The sequence below is a fragment of the Gorilla gorilla genome, chromosome 12, assembly GCF_029281585.2.
Source record: "Gorilla gorilla gorilla isolate KB3781 chromosome 12, NHGRI_mGorGor1-v2.1_pri, whole genome shotgun sequence".
Classification (NCBI taxonomy): Eukaryota; Metazoa; Chordata; class Mammalia; order Primates; family Hominidae; genus Gorilla; species Gorilla gorilla.
In genome coordinates this window covers 53,788,718-53,808,773 of record NC_073236.2, presented here as the reverse complement: position 1 = coordinate 53,808,773, position 20,056 = coordinate 53,788,718, and the positions used below count along the sequence as shown (strand labels likewise).

Sequence of the window (20,056 nt, the reverse complement as noted above, 5' to 3'; positions counted from 1 at the left end):
AAAGTCTAAAGGTGGCCACTGGCCTGGGTGGCCAAGAGCTAACATCTTTACTCAAGGTTTTACACAATGCAGGGACTGCGCTGAATTCTTTACCTGGCTTGGGAGAAAAATGTTTAGCACAGTGACAAAAGGCTATCTATATCTATAGTAAATACAATTCTTTAAAACTGACAAAAGCAATACCAATAACCCAAAAGAAAAATGGGCAAAGGATACAAATAGGCAGTTCTCAGAAGTGCAAATCAGAATAACCAATAAACATGTGAAAAGATGCTTAGATTTATTAATAGAGAATTGCAAACTGAAGTACAAATGAGGCTGGGCATAGTGGCTTACACCTGTAATCCCAGCACTTTGGAAGGTGAAGGCAGCAGATCGTGTGAGCTCAGGAGTTTGAGCCTGGGCAACATGGTGAAACCCCGTCTCTACAAAAAAATTAAAAAATTAGCTGGGCATGGTGTTGTGTGCCTGTAGTCCCAGTTACTTGGAAGGCTGAGGTGGGAGGGTTGCTTGGTCCTGGGACTTCGAGGCTGCTGTGAGCCGTGATTGCAACCCTGCACTCCAGCCTAGGCAACAGAGTGAGACCCCGTCTCAAAAAAAAAAAAGATGCCACTGCTTCATCTATCAGAATGGCTAAAATGTAAATGATTCCACTTTGTAAAATAAACAAGTTAACCCGCATCTATGTGTATGTGGCAGGGTTTCCTCAACCTCGGCATTATTGATATTTGGGGCTGAACAATTCTTTGCTGTGGAGACTGTCCTGTGGACTGTAGTTTAGCAGCATCTCTAGCCTCCACTCCCTAGATGCCAGTAGCACCTCCCTCCAGTAGCAACCAAAAATGTCCGCAGACACTGCTGAATGTCCCCTGGGGGGCAAATTGCCCCAAGTTGAGAACCACTTAGTATATAGGTAAACATGTATAGTTGTGTGCAATTTAATGAACACAATTAATTTTATCACCATTTTACATAAAAGGAAACTGAAGTGCATTTCTTAGGGTCCCACTGTAAGTTGAGGGCCTGAGATTCCAAGAAAAGTCTTATTTCAGAGCTCAGTGTCTTGCCCAAAACGCAGCCTCACTGCTCAATCACATTCTTGAGGTTTGATTGGCTGAATGCACGTGGAACATCAGGTTCATGTTTCCAAGCAAGAATCATGGGTTGGAGAAGGCAAGTGTTTACTGCGGTCCAGCTGAGGACTGTGGTGTCTGAAACTCTGTCACATGGGAGGCTACAGGCCCGGGGCTGGCTTGGCTCCCGTGAAAACACTGCAGCAGGCAGCCAGTCCGGAAGGCAGCATCTGGCAGGGCCTCCAGGCCTTCTGAGTAAGGAAGACCCCAGCTTGCAAAAGACATAGAGGCAGCACTGTGACTGGAACTGAATAGCCACACCTATATCACCTATATTCAAGGGCAAAGGGCCAGCAGCCAGGGTGGAAGTGGGGGCAGGAGGTGGGGAGGGGATGGCTGGACTCCTGATTCTTTTTCAGTTTCCCTGCCTTCTGGCTGTTGAACACCCAAGTACCTCCCCACTGTCCTCTCCACTCTGTCCTTCCTACAAAGCACCCTCTAGAGTGCAGCCAGCTGGGCAAGGCATGGTCCTATAGGGGGCAGTGTGCATGTGCATATGAAGCCTGCTGGGTACCTCAACCTTTGGCCTGATCATGAAGATGGTGAACTGGCTTGTTTGGGGCAGAAGACTACAAGTTCTGTGAGGGCAGGGCCCACATAGCTTGTGCATCTTAGGGTGCCTGGGACACAGTGGAGATCAAGGTTGGATGGATGCAGCATGGGGGAGGGAATGGTGAGGATAGGCATGGTCAGGTATGTCGGCTGGAACAAACCTCCCAGGCCATTGAGTCCAACTTGCGCGAAGATAGTCACTGGGGAGCTGCAGTGACACCTGAGCCTGTGAATAAACCAGGTCCTATCAGGGGGCAGTGTGCACATGCACATGAAGCCTGCTGGGTACCTCGACCCAGGCAGTTACCCAGGTACCCTGCTGGGTAACTCAGAGTTGAGTTAAACCCTGCTCCTTGATGACCACTCATGGTAGGACAGCGATGCTGCTTAAAGAACTTAAGGAACGAATCTGATTAAATAATTATGATTTAGCATTTTAAGTGGAAACCTCTCATGGAGCTGCTTGTAGGAAACGCAGGCTGGCTGAGTTCCCTCCTTCTGCCCCTGCTGGACAAATGGCCTCGCTCGCTGTGCTGGGCTGGCAGAGCTGCAGGCCTCCAGGTATCTGCTGGAAGCATCATCCCTTTCTTCTTTCAGGCTTTGTTGAGCCCCAGGTGGAGCTGATGGTGGCATCCTTTGGACCCCACTGTAAAGTCCTTGCAGACAGCTGTCATGGCACGATGACAGCTTTACTGCACGTGCACTCAAGGGCAGAGATCAGATCTTAAGATCCTACTGCAGAAACCTAGGGCCAGTGACTCCTTGAGATGTCATCGTACCGATAGGTGGTGACGATGGCTGTGCATTTCCACAATTTAGGGCTTTTTCTGTCCATGGCTCTCAATTCCGCTGCACCTTAGACACTCTTGAAGATTTTCTAATGTCTAGGCCACACTCCAGGCCAATAAAATCAGAATCTGGGCAAGGCCTTGGGATCAATCTTTTTTTCAGACACGGTCTCACTCTTGTCACCCGAGCTGGAGTGCAATGGTGCGATCATAGCTCATTGCAGCCTTGAACTCCTGGGCTCACTTGCTCCTCTTACCTCAGCCTCCTGAGTAGCTGGGACCACAGGCACATGTCACAACACCTGGCTAATTTTTGTAGATACGGGGTCTCACTGTGTTGCCCAGGCTAGTCTCAAACTCCTAAGCTCAAGTGATCCTCCTGCCTGGGTCTCTTAAAGTGCTGGAACTGTAAGCGTGAGCCACTGTGCCCGGCCAGAATCAATCTTTTTTTTTTTTCTAAGACGGAGTCTCACTCTGTTGCCCAGGATGGAGTGGCATAATCTCGGCTCACTGCAACCTCCAACTCCCTGGTTCAAGTGATTCTCCTGCCTCAGCATCCTGAGTAGGTGGGTGAAACCCCATCTCTACTAAAAATACAGAATCAGTCTTTTTAAAAAGCTCCCTAAGTGTTTCTAAGGTGCAAAACTGAGAGCCTCTAAGTGGACTTTGAACGCAAGTGGGGTGGAGGTTGATGGTGTAGGAACTTTGGAATTTTTGACTGTAGCTATTTTGGTGGTTGTGATTGAAGTAAAACTGCACCAGGGTCAGGAGACCTGCGGTAGGCCCAGCAACTCTGTGACCTATCTAAACTACACAACCTCAAGGGCAGGCTGTGGTACGGTGCTGCCCCACTGAGCCATCTGCAGAGGTGGTATCACTCAACGATGAAAGACTCAACGAACCAGCCTTTAACGACCAGTCTTTTCTATTTCAAGAGCAGTCTGGACTCCGACAGCCCCTGATTCAGGTGCAAACTAAAAATTTTAAGATTGGCAAGCAACAGACACTCCTTAAGTAGTTCCTAACTCTCCACAGGTGCAGAACACTTAAGGGTCCCAACATCTGATTGAAACACAGCCCACACCAAACCACGAGATGGCACCTCATACACATTAGGGTGGCTACTATCAACAAGAACAAGGATGTGGAGAAATTGAAATTGTTGTACACCATTGGTGGGAACATAAAATGGTGTAGCTGCTGTGGAAAATGGGACAGCAGTTCCCCCAGAAAAATTAAAGAATTACCATATGATCCAGCAATTCCACTTCTAGTATATATTCAAAGGAAAGCAGGGTCTGAGTTTTGTTTTTTTTTTTTTTGGGATGGAGTCTCACTCTGTCACCCAGGCTGGAGTGCAGTGGCGCAATCTCGGCTCACTGCAACTTCCACCTCCTGAGTTCGAGATTCTCCTGCCTCAGCCTCCCGAGTAGCTGGGATTATAGGCACACACCACCACGCCCAGCTAATTTTTGTATTTTTAGTAGAGATGGGGTTTCGCCATGTTGGCCAGGGTGGTCTCGAATCCTGACCTCAGATGATCTGCCCGCCTCGGCCTCCCAACGTACTGGGATTACAGGTGTGAACGCCCGGCCTGGCCTCAGATATCTGTATATCCATGTTCACAGCGTTATTTGCAACAGCCAAGAGGTGGAGGCAACCCAAGTGTCCACCAACAGATGAGTGATTAAACAAAATACGGTATATACACATGATGAGGTATCAGCAGCCTCAAGCAAGAAGGTAATTCTGACACATGCTACAGCATGGATAAACCTTGAGGACATTATGCTAAGCGAAATAAGCCGGTCACAAAAAGACATGCTGTACTTTTCCACTTGTATGAGGGACCTAGAGAAGTCAAATTCATAGAGACAGAACGTAGAACAGTGGTTGCCAGGGGCTGGGGAGGTGGAAGGAATAGGGAGTTAGTGCTCAATGGATACAGACATTTGTACATATTATTTGGGGGTAGGGCAAAGTGAAGAGAAAAGAAGGTTCAAGTTCCAGACTGGGGATGAGACAAGGTGCTTCATCCCTTCCTCGGTTTTCTTCTTACTCAGTGCAGGATAGAAAATGTTTCAAAGACTCACAGGAATATTTGTGGGAATGCTGATAGTGTTTCTGGTGAGAACCCAGAAAAGAGACACTAAAAAAAATTAACTGGCCAGGCACGGTGGCTCACACCACCCAGCACTTTGGGAGGCCACAGTGTGAGGACCGCTTGAGCCTAGGAGTTTGAAACCAGCCTGAGCAATAAACCAAAACCCATCTCTACAAAACAAATAAAAAAACTGTTAGAAGCAAGCAAGTAGGTATGGATATCACCCCAAAGGGCAAGGTGAGAAGGATGTCCAAACAGTGGCTAGCTAATGGCATCTCAGGATTCTGAAAGAACTCATAGCTCTGGCTGGCACGGTAGCTCACGCCTGTAAACCCAGCACTTTGGGAGGCTGAGGCAGGCGGATCACCTGAGATTAGTAGTTCGAGACTAGCCTGGCCAACATGGTGAAACCCCATCTCTACTAAAAATACAAAAATTAGCCAGGCGTGGTGGCGCATGCCTGTAATCTCAGCTACTTGGGAGGCTGAGGCAGGAGAATCGCTTGAACCCGGGAGGTGGAGGTTGCAGTGGAGCCGAGATTGCGCCATTGCACTCAGCCTGGGTAACAAGAGCAAAAGTGCATCTCAAAAAAAGAACTCACAGCTCCCATGAAAAGTTTGTGAACCCCACCAGATGATCAATCTCCATTACATTTTGATTAAAAATGACAAAGCAGATTAGTCCATGTTCTTGAGTCCATCCATCAGATTTGACTTGGGCCTACTTTCCAAAACTCAAATGCATCCTCAATGGGCACTTACAGTCCTAAGAAGACTCCAAAGCCTCTGCCATCTTAAGCTGCCAAGGCCACTCTCAGAGGCTTCCGAGCATAGAGAACCACCAAAGTGAGTGTGTAATTCCCTAAGGCCACCACAGTGAGAGTCCTTGCTCATCAGGATGTGCAAGCTCCCAAATGTCTGTTTAAAAACCAGACATGCTGTCTTAATACTCATCCATCAGGAAAGACACAGGAATAAAACAGAGCTGCCCAGGAACCATGTGGATGGGTGGGGCAGGAGGGCATCCCTCACATCCCAACACAGGTCGGGGGTCTGATCTAAGTGTGATGGTCACAGCCCTGCCAATATGCAGGGCTTGCTCCTTCGCCTCTGCGCCCTCAGTGCCTGGGAGAGATGGAACCCACGGACCCTGTGTCACAGTCACCAGGTTACTTTGTGATCTCCTTTAAGGACAATCTCACAATTCTAGTGTGTGTAGAAATCATCAAGTGAATATGGCCTTTAACTCAAAGAATGAATGTCTTACCCTGCAGGCTGGGCCCTTCCTGCCTGCCTCAAAACTGTCATATTCCTCTGTGCCCATGCCTTGGTGAACCTGGCAGACCCTGTCAGGAGGTACTGATTTCTGTCGGGCTTTCCCCAGTGTAGGCCTAGGAGGTGCAGGCTGGGTCCTATTGCATGGATGTAGGGAGCAACATGGTCACTCTCCCTTGACAAAGCCTCCCTTGATCCCCAACCCTACCCCTAAGGTCACAGCAGCAGCCTCCCCACCCCAGACCAAGGCTAGCACAGCTTCCCCTGTGCTTCTCCTGGCCACAGGGCCAGCAGCTAGCTCTGGAAGGAGGTCACAGCAGAGGCAGGCCAGGGGCAGAGGTGGAGGTGGAGGAGGCTGCAGAGGCTGAGCTCTTCCCCCTAAGGCCTCAGACAAGAAAGCACAGAAGAGGGACCCAAGACCTGACTGTGCCAAGAAAATCCCTGCCCTGGGTTCTCAAATCCAAATGCAGAAACTGCAAACCAAGGGAAAAAAATGTTTTAAAAAAAACCAAGTTTTTTTTCTTTCCTAATAGCTAGTTCCAATGATGTTTATTACCCGCCCTGAGCTGAAATAACAGTAGACAAAGATAGAAGCAGCCTCTGGTTTTACAAAGCCTTTGTACAAGTCCTCTCTGTCTTTTCTGTCCATGCCAGGGAAATGTATTGCTGGTGCTAGAGGGAGAGGAAATGTGGACGACCAAGAACAGGGCGGCACAGTCCTCTGGGCTGGAGGCCTGTGTTCCTTCCCATAAGCAGGGCCTGTGGGGTGTATGGGGCGGAACATAGGCCTCCGCACCAAACTGACAGCAGAGAAAAGCCAGGCAACCTGTTCAATCGCCCCAGCAGTGACCTGGGTTCTATGTGTGGGAGTGAACTGCTGCGGCCCTGGAGCGACTGCTCCCAGCCTTGGGGCTGATGTGGTCTAGAAGGACACCTCGCCACACAGTGGCAGGGCCAGGACCCTGGCCAGGCAGAGAGGTTGGGTGGGTGGAGGACTGTGCTATGCTGTACTTGACTCAGGGAAGAATTATTGATGGGGACTCTTTGTGGACTCTGCCCCCAGGGGCTGGAGCAGCCGGAAGGAGCAGGCCTTGGGCAGCAGGCTCCATGTTCCCGCTCATCGGGAGCCCCCAGGAATCTTATCTGTTGTCCCTGGCCACTCACAGCAAAAGAACCCCACTTCCCTACTCCGGAGGTGCCTGGGGTCCCCAGCAGCAAAGCACGGCTTCCCCTTGGTCTTCTCAGTGAATCGTGAATCAGGACTTCTCCTTAGGGGTTATGCCACAGAGGCCTCCTGCAGCACAGGTGAGGCCCTAGCCATCTCAGGGGGACTCAGAAGACTTGGTAAACCTTGATAAAAATCCAGAGACAGGGAGGGGCAAGGATGAGCAACTGTCACTTTCCAGGTGAAGCTGGCCCAGCTCAGAGGCCCACTGCTTTCAGGCCCAAGGTTGCTGCTGTGCTCTGTACTGTCACTTGGAACTGCCCTGGATTCTTGTCTCCTGGTCCTCTCATGCAGTAGGCAGGCTGGGCCACGCCCTCACCGAGAGTCCTTGGAGCTGGGCAGATGGTGCCGGGGTAGCTGCTATCTCAGAGGCTGCTTGAGCTCGAACAGGCCTGTCCCGCCCTTGACGACCTTCCCGACCACAAGGCAGGCAGAAGGAGACCTCAGCTCATCGTGGGATCCTGACAGAGACACAAGAACACGTGTCAGGGTGTTGAGGTAGAAGTTGGGAATGTCATCAGGGGACTGTGGGGCTGAACGCTGAAGCCTCGGGACTCAGGTGGGTCCTGAGTCTCTGAAGCTGATGGGATCAGGAGGCAGCCCCGCTCTAGCACTTGAGAAGGGAAGGCCCTCTTCCTGTTCCTTCAAAGCGTAGAGGCAGCTGTCGTGTCTGCTGTTCAGCCTCCTCCAGCCGCCCCCGCTCCCCTCAGATCCCAAGATCCCACTGGTGTGCAAGGAACCATGGAAAGATGCCCATGGGTGAGCCCGTGTGCCCAGAGTCGTCAGTAGAGGGGAGGCCAGGGCTCCTGCCCACGCACTAACCCAGCATGGTGGCTTGCTTCAGAAACTGGAAGCTGGTTTCAAACGTCATCTGCTGTAGCGGGGAAGAGTTTGACCGGATCCCAAAGCGATTCAGTGGCTTGTAAACACCCTCGAAGCACATATAATCAGCAACCAGGGAGAGATGGCGAGGGTCGACCGCGATGCCTGTCAAACGGGAGGTAAAATTAGGAAAGATTAAGCAGTGACCACGGGAGCAGTTAGCAGACACAAGCCAAGCTGCCTCCACATCAGCACATGGCTCGGGAGTTAGACTCTGGGGCTCCCCTTCAGCTCCGCCACCTGCTCACGCTACTTAACCCTTCCCTGTGGTCTGGGGCATCTTTTCCTGACCCCTGCATCCTGCTTCCCGCTTCCTTCCAGCAGCACAGGAAATGATCTAACCGCACTGTTTTCACTTGGGAACTGAAACCCCAAAGGCAGGATGGGGCCAGGTTATCAATCAGGAGCTTCCTCTAAGGGACCAGCAGATGAGACACCACTGAAGCGGCCTCAGTGATGGGAGACGTCACCTCTTCACAGATCTGCAGTCTCCTACAGGTGCACTCACTGCACTGGTGCTGCAGTGCCTGCCTTGGTGCTGGACTGACTCGGTGCTGGACCGACACGGTCCTGACCCTCCTGCCGAGCCTTCTGGTGTCCTGGCTGGTGCCCAGACCTCGGGGTGTTATCTGCAAGCTCCCCTTACCATACACGGCAAAGACATCCTTGATCTCCTTCTCGATCACCCGCAGCGCGGCCTCGATGCCATACGTGTTGGCCATGGCATGGATGTCGTTGGAGTAGAGGCGGCGCAGATCCAGGACCTGGAGAGAGGAAGGAAGGGATTTATTTAGAAGGCCTGGCCTTCTGCTCCCTTCTGCCTGCGTATCTCCCCCTGGCCGCTCTCTCTCTCCTTGTGTCTGGCAGCTCGGTACAGCTGATGACAAAGTGGTAAAAGGTGGCCCAGGATTAGCAGAAGGAAATGGCTAGGCAGAGCTGCTGACGGCTCGCTGGCCGGGGCCCAAGGTCTGTATCGTCATTACAAGAATCCAGGGATAACTTTGGACACGCTTTAGATTCAATAGGAAGAAAAGGATTTTTTCTTCTTATTTTTAAACTGAGACCTGTTTATAAGGATTAAGGCTTCCCTTAGGAAGCAAGGAAAGTTCCCCTAGCAGCGACACATTACACACCCCTCCAGGGTGCGTGGAGTGGGGGCCAGTCAGCCGCACAGGCATGTGCTGGGCCTTACCAAGGGGCCAAGGTGCGGCTGAGCTGTCTGGGAGGAGCCTCTCACCCTGCACTCTTGGCAGGTGCCAATCCTCCTTGCTCATCCTCTGGGAAGTGTTTGGTAAAAGGGTTCAGGGGAGCAGGAGACTTTGCAGGGTAGTCATTGGTGGGGGCAGAAGTGTACGTGGCAGGGGAAGCTTTGCCAGCCTAGCATAGACTTGTTGGGGGGTTAGGCTAGAGGGCCCCAGTTCCTCAGTGTTCTGTGGGGGAAACCCAGAAAGTTCTGGGAGAGTTGGTGAAGTGGGAGTACTTGGAGACACAGCTCAAAGGACAGATGAGCTGGTGAGCAGGTGGGACAGGAATGCCAGGGCACCTCTACCCCTGGGACCCCCTTTACCAGATAAAGCGAACAGCATCTACGCAGGTGATGCAGCAATGATTTCTTACAACTCTACTTTGGGAGGGTCTTAATTTCTTTCTTTTTTTTTTTTTTTGAGATGGAGTCTCACTCTGTCCCCCAGGCTGGAGTGCAGCGGCGCAATCTTGGTTTACTGCGAGCTCCGCCTCCTGGGTTATCGCCATTCTCCTGCCTCAGCCTCCCGAGTAGCTGGGACTACAGGCACCCGTCACCACGCTCGGCTATTTTTTTTTGTATTTTTTAGTAGAGAAGGGGTTTCACCGTGTTAGCCAGGATGGTCTTGATCTCCTGACCTCGTGATCCGCCTGCCTTGGCCTCCCAAAGTGCTGGGATTACAGGTGTGAACCACCACGCCCGGCCCGAGGGTCTTAATTTCAAGGAAAAAACTCTACTCAAATTAACCCGGGCGACTCTGGGTTGGATAAGTTCAGCAGGGTGCTTTACTGGGGACCTGAATGAGGCTAACGTGCCCCAGAATCCCCGGGAGGCGGACGAGGGCACGCACACTTGGTTTGGGGAATGTGGCCTGGAAGCACGAATGGCTCAGGAAGGGCCAGAGTAAATCGCCTAGAGCGAGCCTCCCAGTGGCTGGGTCTTGAGACAACGTGGGGTGAGGACTAATGCTTTGTCCCAGGCCAGCAGACAGCCTGTCTTACCTCTGCATACTTGAACAGCTCTGGGAGGTTGATTCCTTCTGTGTTTAGCACAAGCTCCTTCTCGTTCTTATTGTTGGTTGTTTCATTCAGGAGGCACCGAGTGATGCCCTTGGTCGCATAGATGACGGCACCATGGGCCAAAGATACTACCAGGGAGCTCATGTCAAAGTTGATCTTCATCAGAGGGAGCTTCACTGTCACCTGCAAAAGGAGGGAGAGCTGGGTAGGGTAACAGCCACCCCAGTCCCCACAAAGAGGACTGAGGCGAGACTCCTTCAAAACCTTTTCAGGAACTCCCTGGCTGGGGGAAGGTGGTCCTGCTGGGCAAGCCAGCAGGTAGTCTGAACGTTGGAGATGGCTGAACTGTGTACAGGTCAGCCATCTCCAGTCCCCCAGATTCAGGGGGAAACAGTGGGGTTGTTTTCACAGCTGTCGGTAACAACATTGAGATTCACATCCACTCTGCACTGCCCTTAATGTCCTTAAAGACCACAAGGCAGGGTACACGTTGTTTCACGCGTGCAATCCCATCAGTGGTTCTTGTTATTACCCCATCACTTGGGAACCACTGAACTGGATCAAAGGAAAGACAAAGCGTAAGTGTGTGCACGTGTCTAGGCATCCAGACCATCCAGGCTTTAAGGGAACCATGAAATCCCTAAAAAGATGGTGGCAGGGGCTGTGTGTGTGGGGAACTGAAGTGTCCCTGCCTGAGGGCACGAACAGTGTCTCTACAACACGTGTGGTCCATGGTAACATATCTGTTGTACTGAAGATTAAAGGAGGTGGTGTATTTGAAAGTACCTGAAGGGCCTGGTAGATCAGTCCTGTGTGTCTTGAAAGATCGGGGAGAACTGGCTTACTAGGGGTTTGAAAATGACACGTGTGGGCCCTTTTTCGGGGCAGAGGGTTTATAGTCATCACCAGATTCCTAAAGGGATCTGTGATTAAAAAGAACAAATGACTCTCGCAGGCCCCAAACAGGAGGCCTGGGTGTGCTCTGAGTGGGAGACCATGGGGAATGTTGGCTGCCCCCTGCCCAGCTGTGCAGGGGAGCTCAGCAGGCCCCTTCCACAGAGGGATCTGGCCAGCTGGACCAACCACCCAAGCCCTGGCCTGCACGGCCACACTGACCTGGCACCACAGGCTCTCCTCGGTGTCGTACTGGTAGTCATCTATGAACGAGTGGATCTCACGCACAGCCTGGACCCGGCGCTCCATGGCCTCGGGCCCTTGGGGCTCCTGGCTGTGGGTGGGTTTCCGGGGCTGCGTCAGGAGGGCGGGAAGGGACGGGTCCTCCTCAGTGCCTAAGCCCACCTCTTCGTCTTGCTCTTGGGTCTTTCGAGCACCTTCCCTGTGGGGATTTCGTTCCTCCTGCATGTCTTCATCGTCGTTCTCCTCGCCCTCCCTCTCCTCCTCTTCCTCACTCTCATAATCAACCTGGCAGAAAAGGGAACACAGGCTGTGTCACTTGGGGCCCCACCATCTACCTGGACTCTGCCTGTGGAACAAAGACCCCCGCAAAGCCTTGGCTGGCCTGGGCTACCTAGGCCCCACCTGCTCCACACTCCCGGCTCCTCTGCTCCGGCCTGGTTGGTCTTTCTTCTTCCTTTTGCCTTGAGAATGCCACCTCTCTGTCCCCCTGAGCCCCCCACAGAGGTGGAGCTCACCCTCACTCAGCCCTCACTGGTGTACCTGCTCACCGGTAAGTTCCCTCAGCCATTATGACAGCAGGGGACTGGTTTGCGGGAGGAGAGAGAGGTATATTTTCATTGTAAAAACCAGAGGCAGCCTGACTTTTTCTTGCCAGAAGCCTGTCTGGGTCCTTGAGTCCGATTTAAGTCCAGGGATGGCCACATCTAAAAGGCAGCCCTGGAGTGGACCAGTGCCAAATTTCCACCCTATGAACCCCATCTTCTCAAGAGAGAGGTATGCTGGGCAGGCAGGTGCTGCTTCAGGGTTCCTTGTGGGTTCATTACACAGAGATGTGGCCTGGGTGCCGGGAGATAATCCCTCCAGGTTAACAGGGAAGGGGGCTGGGACTACAGCCCCTTCACCCCACACAGGGTCTCTCACCTCCTCCTCCTGCTTCTCCTTGCGTTTGGCATCAGAGGCATCAGCGTCCCCCTCCTCAGCTTCAGCATCCACAATGTGCCCCTCCTCTTCCTCATCACCCTCCTGCTCTCCCTGTGGTTTGTGGGCAAGGAAGAAAAAGATTAACTCCAATATCTAGTGCTCAGTGAATCCATCCATCCACCCACCAACCCATCCATCCATCCATGCCCCACCCTTCTAACCCCTTCTCCCATCCAGCCACCACCCTTCATCCACTGCCACCCAACCCAACCCGTCTACTGGCATCTACTCTGTCCAGTCCCAGAACCCAGGCCTCCTTCCCTTCAGTCTTCATCTTTACATGCACCACTTACTTGCAAAGTTTCATTCCTAAAAATTAAAAAAAAAGTGCCAGGACTTGCTTTCTTAGAAGAAGATGGTGTCAAATATTGTTCCAAACATTTTTGATCAAACCCAGTTGCAGGTGGGGATGAGGAGGAAGGGTTATCTTGTAGAATACTGAGTATCTCTTCCTTTCTCCTCCTGAACTTGGCTCCTAGTTTTTTATACTCTCCTTCTGGGTGAATTAAGAATCAAGACCAGGCAGCATTCTAAAGATAGTCCACACCCGCTTGTGCTTGAGTGAGCTAGCAGGTGAACTCACGGAGCAGGAGAGACCTAGCATTTTCCCTGGTGTAGGCCAGCCCCTCATTTTAGGGGTGAGAAGACAGACCCAGAGAAGGGTGACACAACTGAGACCACAGAGCTGGTTGGGGGTAGTCCCAGTCCACATCATCCCCAACTCAAGCAGGCTCGCTGCTGGCTCAGATGGCACCCAGGGACCTGCTCCCACACCACCCTCAGGTCTGGCCTGCTCCTGGGTCTCCTGGCAGATGTCTGATTATTTATTCCTGGACTATTTTGCTCCTACTGGTTTTTCCCTCTTCTTCCCCTTTTTGTCACTGCAGCCCAACTTCTCTGCTTCCAGATACCTCTCTGGTCCCTGCCAGTGCCCTGGTGGGCCTCAGTTCATCTTGCCTGGGCAAGTCAAAGGCAGAGCCAAAGGAAACGGGAAAAAGAACTTTCAAAGGCTCAGCGCACGCCATGACCTCGAGCCCCTCCTCAGGATGAAGACCACTTACGGCGGGGTCTTGGAGAGCAGAGCTATGATGCGGAGGCCTGCCCCGGGGCTGGCTACACCATGCTGCCTGGCAGCCTCGCCTGCCTGGCCCATCAGGCCAAGAAGTGAATGCTGCTTCTGGGCTCTCAGAACAGCAGGTAAAAGCTGAGATAGGTAGGAGATGGGCCAGCACCAGGACGGGGCTGGAGGAGCACAGAGAATAGGCACAGAGCCTGCCCAGTCTGGGGGCTGTCCCTGTGCAACTCTAGCGACCCCCAGGGACTCACTCACCCGACTCCTCCCCAACTCCCCAGCGTTGTCCAGATCCCGCTGCGTAGCTCTTCGAGTGTTTACGTTCCTGAAGGCTGATGCTTTATTATTCTTCTTTTTGATGGATTCCATCAGAAGTTTAAAGAATCTAAAACAAGAAGAAAGCCAAAAAGCCCTGTGCAGTACCAGCATGTCCAGCCCTACCCTCATTTGGGGGATAGGACGCTGAGGGATTCCCACAGGGGATCAGTGCACGAGATGGAGGCCCAGCCTCTCCTAGCCACTGACTTGTCCCTACCCGCTGTTTTGGAACCGTCTCTGGCGTATCAGGAACACCGGTTCCACAGTCCAACAGGCCTGGTCTCAATAGGTGCACTGCCACTCCCGGGGTATGAGTAGGACAGGCAGCTTCCTCAGCTTTAAGCCCCATTGTCTAGAAAATATGGGAATTACTATGTATTCTGCAATCTTGTTTGCTAACGATGAGAAACAACCCTATGTCTGATTCCTCTCACAGCGCCTGGCAGAGTGCGTGCTTGGTGAAGGGCAGTTGTAGGTGCCGCTGTGGTCGTCCTCTAACAAGGAAAGCAGAATCTACTGTAGGAGAGGGGAACCCCACCCAGGACTAGGACCTTCCCCTGCCCACAACCTGCAGCATCTCCAGAAGGTGGTGTTGCTCTGGCCAGAGAACTCCCGTCCTTGGTGTGGGAGCCCCGGCAATGTGACGAAAGAACGAGGACTTCGGAAGGGCTCATCAAAATTTCGAAGGGCAGAGATAACTTAGCTTGTGGCAATGAATCGTGTCAACAAGTTAGAACCACACCAGTTTAAAAGAACCAACCTGAAGCTCAGAACCTGGCCCCCTGCCACTTCCTCCAGAGCCATCTATTTTTAGGGCCTCTTAGGATCCACCCTGTCCCCTCCACCCTGTCCCCTCCATACCACTTCTTTCCTCATGTAACACCTTGCCTGTCTTTTCCAACAGGCCAGAATGGCACACCAAAAAGGGCTGCTTGTGACTGTGAGAATCGGGTCCCTCACACATCCAGCCAGCCGTCCCACTTTCTCTGAGCGCCTATACTGTGCCCAGCATGTGCCAGCCCTGGTGGCAAAGCAAGGACGAAAAGACAGACTCCAGGCCCTCAAAGAGCTTAGAGCCTTCATTTGAAAAAGTAGGCAGGTCAAATGTATACTATTTTGCTCATTAAAAACAAAAGAATGCCACTCATCTTCCCTAATATTATTATTATTAGTTTTTTTTTTCCCTCCCGAGATGGAGTCTCTCTATCCCCCGGGCTGGAGTGCAGTGGTGCGACCTCGGCTCACTGCAACCTCCGCCTCCCGGATTCAAACGATTCTCATGCTTCAGCCTTCTGAGTAGCTGGGATTACAGGCACGCACCACCATGCCTGACTAATTTTTCTATTTTTAGTAGAGACGGGGTTTCACCATGTTGGCCAGGCTGATTGTGGACTCCTGACCTCAGGTGATCCACCTGCCTTGGCCTCCCAAAGTGCTGGAATTACAAGGGTAAGCCACTGCACCCAGACCCCAATATTATTTTTTAACTTTTTAAAGGTGTACGTGGTTTGCCCTTGGCAGAAAAAAAGCCCCCTCATCCATTAATCCAGAGAAGAGCTTGTTTACCAGGCACTGGGGACAGGAACAGGATAGCCAGATGAGAGAAGGCCAGGCTTGACTTTAGAAAGACACAATCCCACCGGAAAGAGGGGGCGGGAGAGATGTTTCTGTAAGGACAGGTTCAGGTTAAAGTCCTGATCCTGCCACAGACTGGAGAGGAGGGCCTTGATCTCATCTGCAACATGGGATCACTCTCACTCTGCACCCGAGGCTACTGTGCAGAGCAGAGGAGATGGAATGAGGCGGAGTGGAGGTGCGGGGCTCAGCTGCTGCCACACACAGGGCTGCTTCCCTCAGCTGGGAGCCCCAGCCTATCTCAACTTGTGGCAATGTCACGGCTCTGATGCTTTTGCCCCCAGCATTTCACATCCGGCCTCAACTCTAACTGCCCATCTGCTCCCTCCACCCTGTGCACCCTTTGGGCCTTTGCTTGAGCGGCTCACTCTGCCAGTAACTTCCCCGGCCAATATCTACCTACTGAAGCTGTACTCATCCTTCAAGGCCAGGCCTCAGCAGCTGTAACTCCTCCAAGAAGCCCTCCCTGATTCCCCCAGTTGGGGATGCTTTCTGCCTTCCCTGCCTCTTTTGGTGACCAGGACTTGTGGAGAACGGAGGAGGGAAGGAGGTGAGAAGGCAGAATGAATGGCTGGTGAGTAAGTGGTAGGCATGCGACCAGTGTGCCAGTTTTCCTGGAGGTGCAATTTGCCCTTCTATGGTTTTGCGAAGAGCAGGGGAACTAATGGCCCACAGTGACTGCCTTCTCAAGGTTGTGCAGCTCATCGGAATGTAGCAACCGAAAGGGAACAGGAGGGGCAGGGGCGGAGAAGCCTCCCGTCCCACGTAAATAATTACAAACAGAGCACATGACCCCTGGCGGTTTCTGAACGCGCCTGGCAACAGCTCCACCACCTGCTGTTTGGAAAGTCAGATTCACAGAAGCCACAATTACAGACTGTCAGCTGGGTCTTTTCATGGCTGGGGACCGGAGGCCAAAACTTCCAGCCCCTAACTCCTAGCTCAGTGCTCTTTCCACTTCACCTCCCCGGCCACCTGCCAGACAATTTACACAAACAGCCCATGTGATGGGTGCCAGTGCAGAGATCTGGGGGGCCTTCTATGCTTGTATATCTCTACCTAGGGAACCATCTGTCTCGTGCTGTTTTTCTCCAGGCTCTGTCAAGGGTCTCATGACTCCACAGCTGGGAGAAGGGAGGGTGGGGGCAAAGAGAAAGAAAAGGAGGGTGGCAGAGAGGAAGGAAGGGGGAGGGATGGGAGAAAGGAAGGAGAAAAAGCTTCTTGGGGGTTGGCTGCTCTTTTGAAAGTGCACTCACACTTCCTCCCATTTCCTGTGGGCGGCCAGAGGCCTGAATGCAGCTGCTCTGCTGCCTGGGGCCTAACAAAGGAAGTCCAGACCGCACCCAGCTCATCCACTGCCCCATCTTTTAGCTCTGCCTAACCCCTCAGCCCCATTCTGCTGAGTCCTTGAGGCCACCTCCACCAAAAGCTACTGCGCATGGCTTTATTTATCACAGATTTTCAAGTGCACAAGCAAAACACAGGGAGGAGTTGAAAAAGTACTTCACGGCTGGGAACAAGCCAGGGCTGTCCCTCATCAGGAGGAAGTCTTAAAAAGTGATTTCCTATTTTCAATTCCATGAGGTAATATAAGTAAAAAGAATCCCAGCATGGGCTGGCGCCAGCCTCGTGCCGACCTACCTGCTGGGCAGGTCTGGGCCTCCTGTGAACAGAACTGGGGCAAAACATCTAACTCCGCCCACCCTTAGTTATTTTCTAGAGGCCATGAAATCTGAATTCCCATTTCCCACAAAACCACTGCCAGGCCAGCACAAACGCCCCCTGCACTTGGTAGTTACATTCCTCGCTGTTAATTAAGGAGCTGGCAGGCGGGTGCACACAGCACTCCCCTGCCACTCTGCCCAGTGCCCAGATAGCACGGAGGACCACTCGACAGAAGGAATGTTCTCAGCCCAGGCTGGCACCAACGCAGGTGCTCCTGAGGCCCAGCCAACAACAACTTCACCCAGGGCTCGTGAACTGGGGCAGGAAGCACCTGGCCAGTGACCCCCATCCAAAGGACTGAGTTCACATCCAAGCTCCTCCACCCCAAGACCCACCATCCCAAATGCCAACTGCACAGAGGGCTGGCTCGAGGCCAGGCCCCATAAGGTGAGAGGGCAGAGGGCTGAGGGCAGAAAAGTCATACTGTGTTGCCCACGCCTGCCCCTGTGACTCAGCGACGAATGGGCATGGCTCAGTATGTGTTTATGGGATGGCTGAGTGCAGGGAGCTTTCTGCTTCTGCTCTGTCATTGCTTCTCTATCTGAGCAGCTCCCAGAAGACCGAGAACTGGTCTAGATTAGAGGCAGTGGTCAGTGGCCTGTGGCCAGATCCTGCAACAGATGAGAACCATCTGGGCCTTACTGGGCTTTTAAAAACACATGAATTAGTTGCTGATGTTTAAAAGTCAGGAGACCTCAATTATATAAAAGCAAAGGCAAGTAAACAAGTGACCCAAGAAAGAAAAAAACGTAGGGGGTGGGAAGCTTGTTTTCTTTCTTTTTAAATCAAAAGATGTGGCCCCCCGGGCCTCCATTCCTGCATAGTAACAGGTGCCCCTTGACACAGGTTCCACACTCTTCAGTCTGCCGGGGGCCTCCAAGCCTGCTTCACTGGCCTGTCACCTGCTGGGCTATGCAGCCTGTTTGTGTTCACACTTCACCGTCTAGGGTTAGCTGGTGAGTCAAAAGTGCTTCGTGGCCTCTTCCAGGCTTGCCCCAGTCCCCAAAAAGCCCATCCTCCTGCTCCCTGGAACTCAGCATTGTGGCCTCTGCTTTTCAAATATCTAACAGTAACTTGAACTTGAGACAAAAGTTCCTTTTCCCTACTGGACAAGAACTCGGGACAGGAACTCGAATTTCTCTGGAGGCAATCCTGGTTATAGAATGGAGATCTAACAGCAGCATGCCACCCGCACATTGTTCATTATTCACAGAATCTAAATGCATCAGGAACCACATGATACTGCCTGGAGTAACACTCTAGCAAACATTAACAGCATGTGCTGCTCTGACACCACAGAAGCACCGCTTTGATGGTGCTCCCTTCTCTTTACCACACCCACATTTCCATGTCTTAATGCCTGCAAGCCCCAGAAGACAACAATCCTGACATCAACCCAAGAGAAGAAATGGGCTCAGGGAGTGACGTGTGGCTAATAAAGTCATACCCACAAGCCAGATTGGGGGTCAGCTTTCCAGATCAGCCTGCAAGGCCCTCTGTTTCCTAAACACTTCCCTTGAAGGGCTCATTTGGGCAAAGGCACTCAATCTCTAGGAGCCTTGTGGCTAGGTGCTTCCTGCCCCAGTTCAAGCGCATTCTCTGGGTCAAGGTCAATGACAATCACAGCCTGAGCCCTGACCTTGTTTCCATGAAGCGCAGGATGTCCTCGGGTCTCACGCACTTCTCCTGCTGGTAATATGCATGTGGCAGGAACTGAAACCGCAGCTGGTACACCTGGAATTTGTTCTGTTTTTCTTCCATACAGAAGGACTCCTGGACGTCAATTTTCTGCAACACCTGGAACCAGACGGACAGAGAGAACTTGACTTGTTCAGGTCCTAGGTGACTGCACAATGTGAGTGGGTTACGAGACCCAAGGGTTTACAGAGACAGCAGCTGAGACCACAGGCCAAACCCCAAAGAAACCCTGGTGAGCTATACTGGTGTGGATCTGCTGGGGGGCCCACAGCCTGCAGTCACCTCCAGAGAGTGGCCTGAACCTCCTAGGAGTGGCCTCAGCAGAGCGGGTAGGCAAACTCAGGAAATGGTTTATTTTCCAGGCACAGGAGGATGCTGTGGAACTAATGACTCTCTTAAAAGCTTCCTGATCCATCTCTGCTCAGCAGCTGGCAGAGACAGCTTATCTCTCATTGGTGGGAATCTGAGCCTAGGGTCAGAGCAGTAAGCAAAGCCTGTTCTTCACACATGGGGAGGATATAGGGACATGCCTTCACCCCGTCTGCAACCTGGGAAGGAGAGACGTTACCTCCCCCAAGCACACCCTGGTGAGTTGCTTCTTCAGGCTTTTCACTCTCTTCAGGGCTTTCTTGGTGTTGAGCACGGGCACGCTCATCATGGGTGTCTTGATGTTGGCGCTGGCCACCATGAGAATCTCCCGCAACCTGTCACAGAATAAGGGCACATCCAATCATGAGTGGCAACCAGACCTTCTGTTTGGGTGCAGCTTCTCCTAATGATGTCAGAGTTCTTTTGGAATCTGAGAGAGGCCTGGGGATCTCACAGGGATAATATGCTAGATCAGAGAATCCCAGCTCTGGCCTCGTGTGCAACAGTAAGAGACTGCCCTGTCAGTTTCCTCCCTGGAGGGCCCACTCCTTGTGCTCAGGTCTTTGTCTGATTCTTGTTTCCTATCACCTGTGCCTTGCAAACAACAGGTGCCTACTGACGCTTACTGAATGAACAAGCGATGCAGGGAAGGCAACTAGCACCCACAGTGCTCCTGCTGAGCTCAGCCAGCCCTCACTGCCCGGATGTATAGTGGGTCCCAGCCTCTGGCCTTCCACAGAAGGACCCCCTGAGGTTTGGAAAGTGAGGTACCTGTCCAGAGTCTTTCTGCTAGAAAAAGGCAGGGCCAGGGACTGAATGCAGATGGGTCTGACCCCACACTCATTCCCCTTGTCCAGCGCATATATTTACCTGAAGGGCCAGGGCCCAGGGCCACGTGGGG

The 20,056-nt window shown here is 52.3% G+C and overlaps 1 protein-coding gene across 3 annotated transcripts in view; it reads right to left on the bottom strand.

The window, feature by feature from the left end:
* Nucleotides 1-263: 263 nt before the first annotated feature.
* Nucleotides 264-20,056, bottom strand: part of POLR1A (RNA polymerase I subunit A) — an 87,510-nt gene continuing 67,717 nt past the window's right edge. For all 3 annotated transcript variants that reach the window (XM_004029560.5, XM_063695731.1, XM_055378164.2), the window contains 9 exons: nucleotides 19,355-19,490; nucleotides 18,728-18,885; nucleotides 13,669-13,795; nucleotides 12,279-12,389; nucleotides 11,337-11,642; nucleotides 10,203-10,403; nucleotides 8,605-8,722; nucleotides 7,899-8,063; nucleotides 264-7,537 (listed from right to left, as the gene is read on the bottom strand). In XM_004029560.5, the coding sequence (XP_004029609.3) occupies nucleotides 7,437-7,537; nucleotides 7,899-8,063; nucleotides 8,605-8,722; nucleotides 10,203-10,403; nucleotides 11,337-11,642; nucleotides 12,279-12,389; nucleotides 13,669-13,795; nucleotides 18,728-18,885; nucleotides 19,355-19,490 (1,423 nt within the window). In that variant the 3' untranslated portion in view covers nucleotides 264-7,436. The remainder of the gene's footprint in view (nucleotides 7,538-7,898; nucleotides 8,064-8,604; nucleotides 8,723-10,202; nucleotides 10,404-11,336; nucleotides 11,643-12,278; nucleotides 12,390-13,668; nucleotides 13,796-18,727; nucleotides 18,886-19,354; nucleotides 19,491-20,056) is intronic.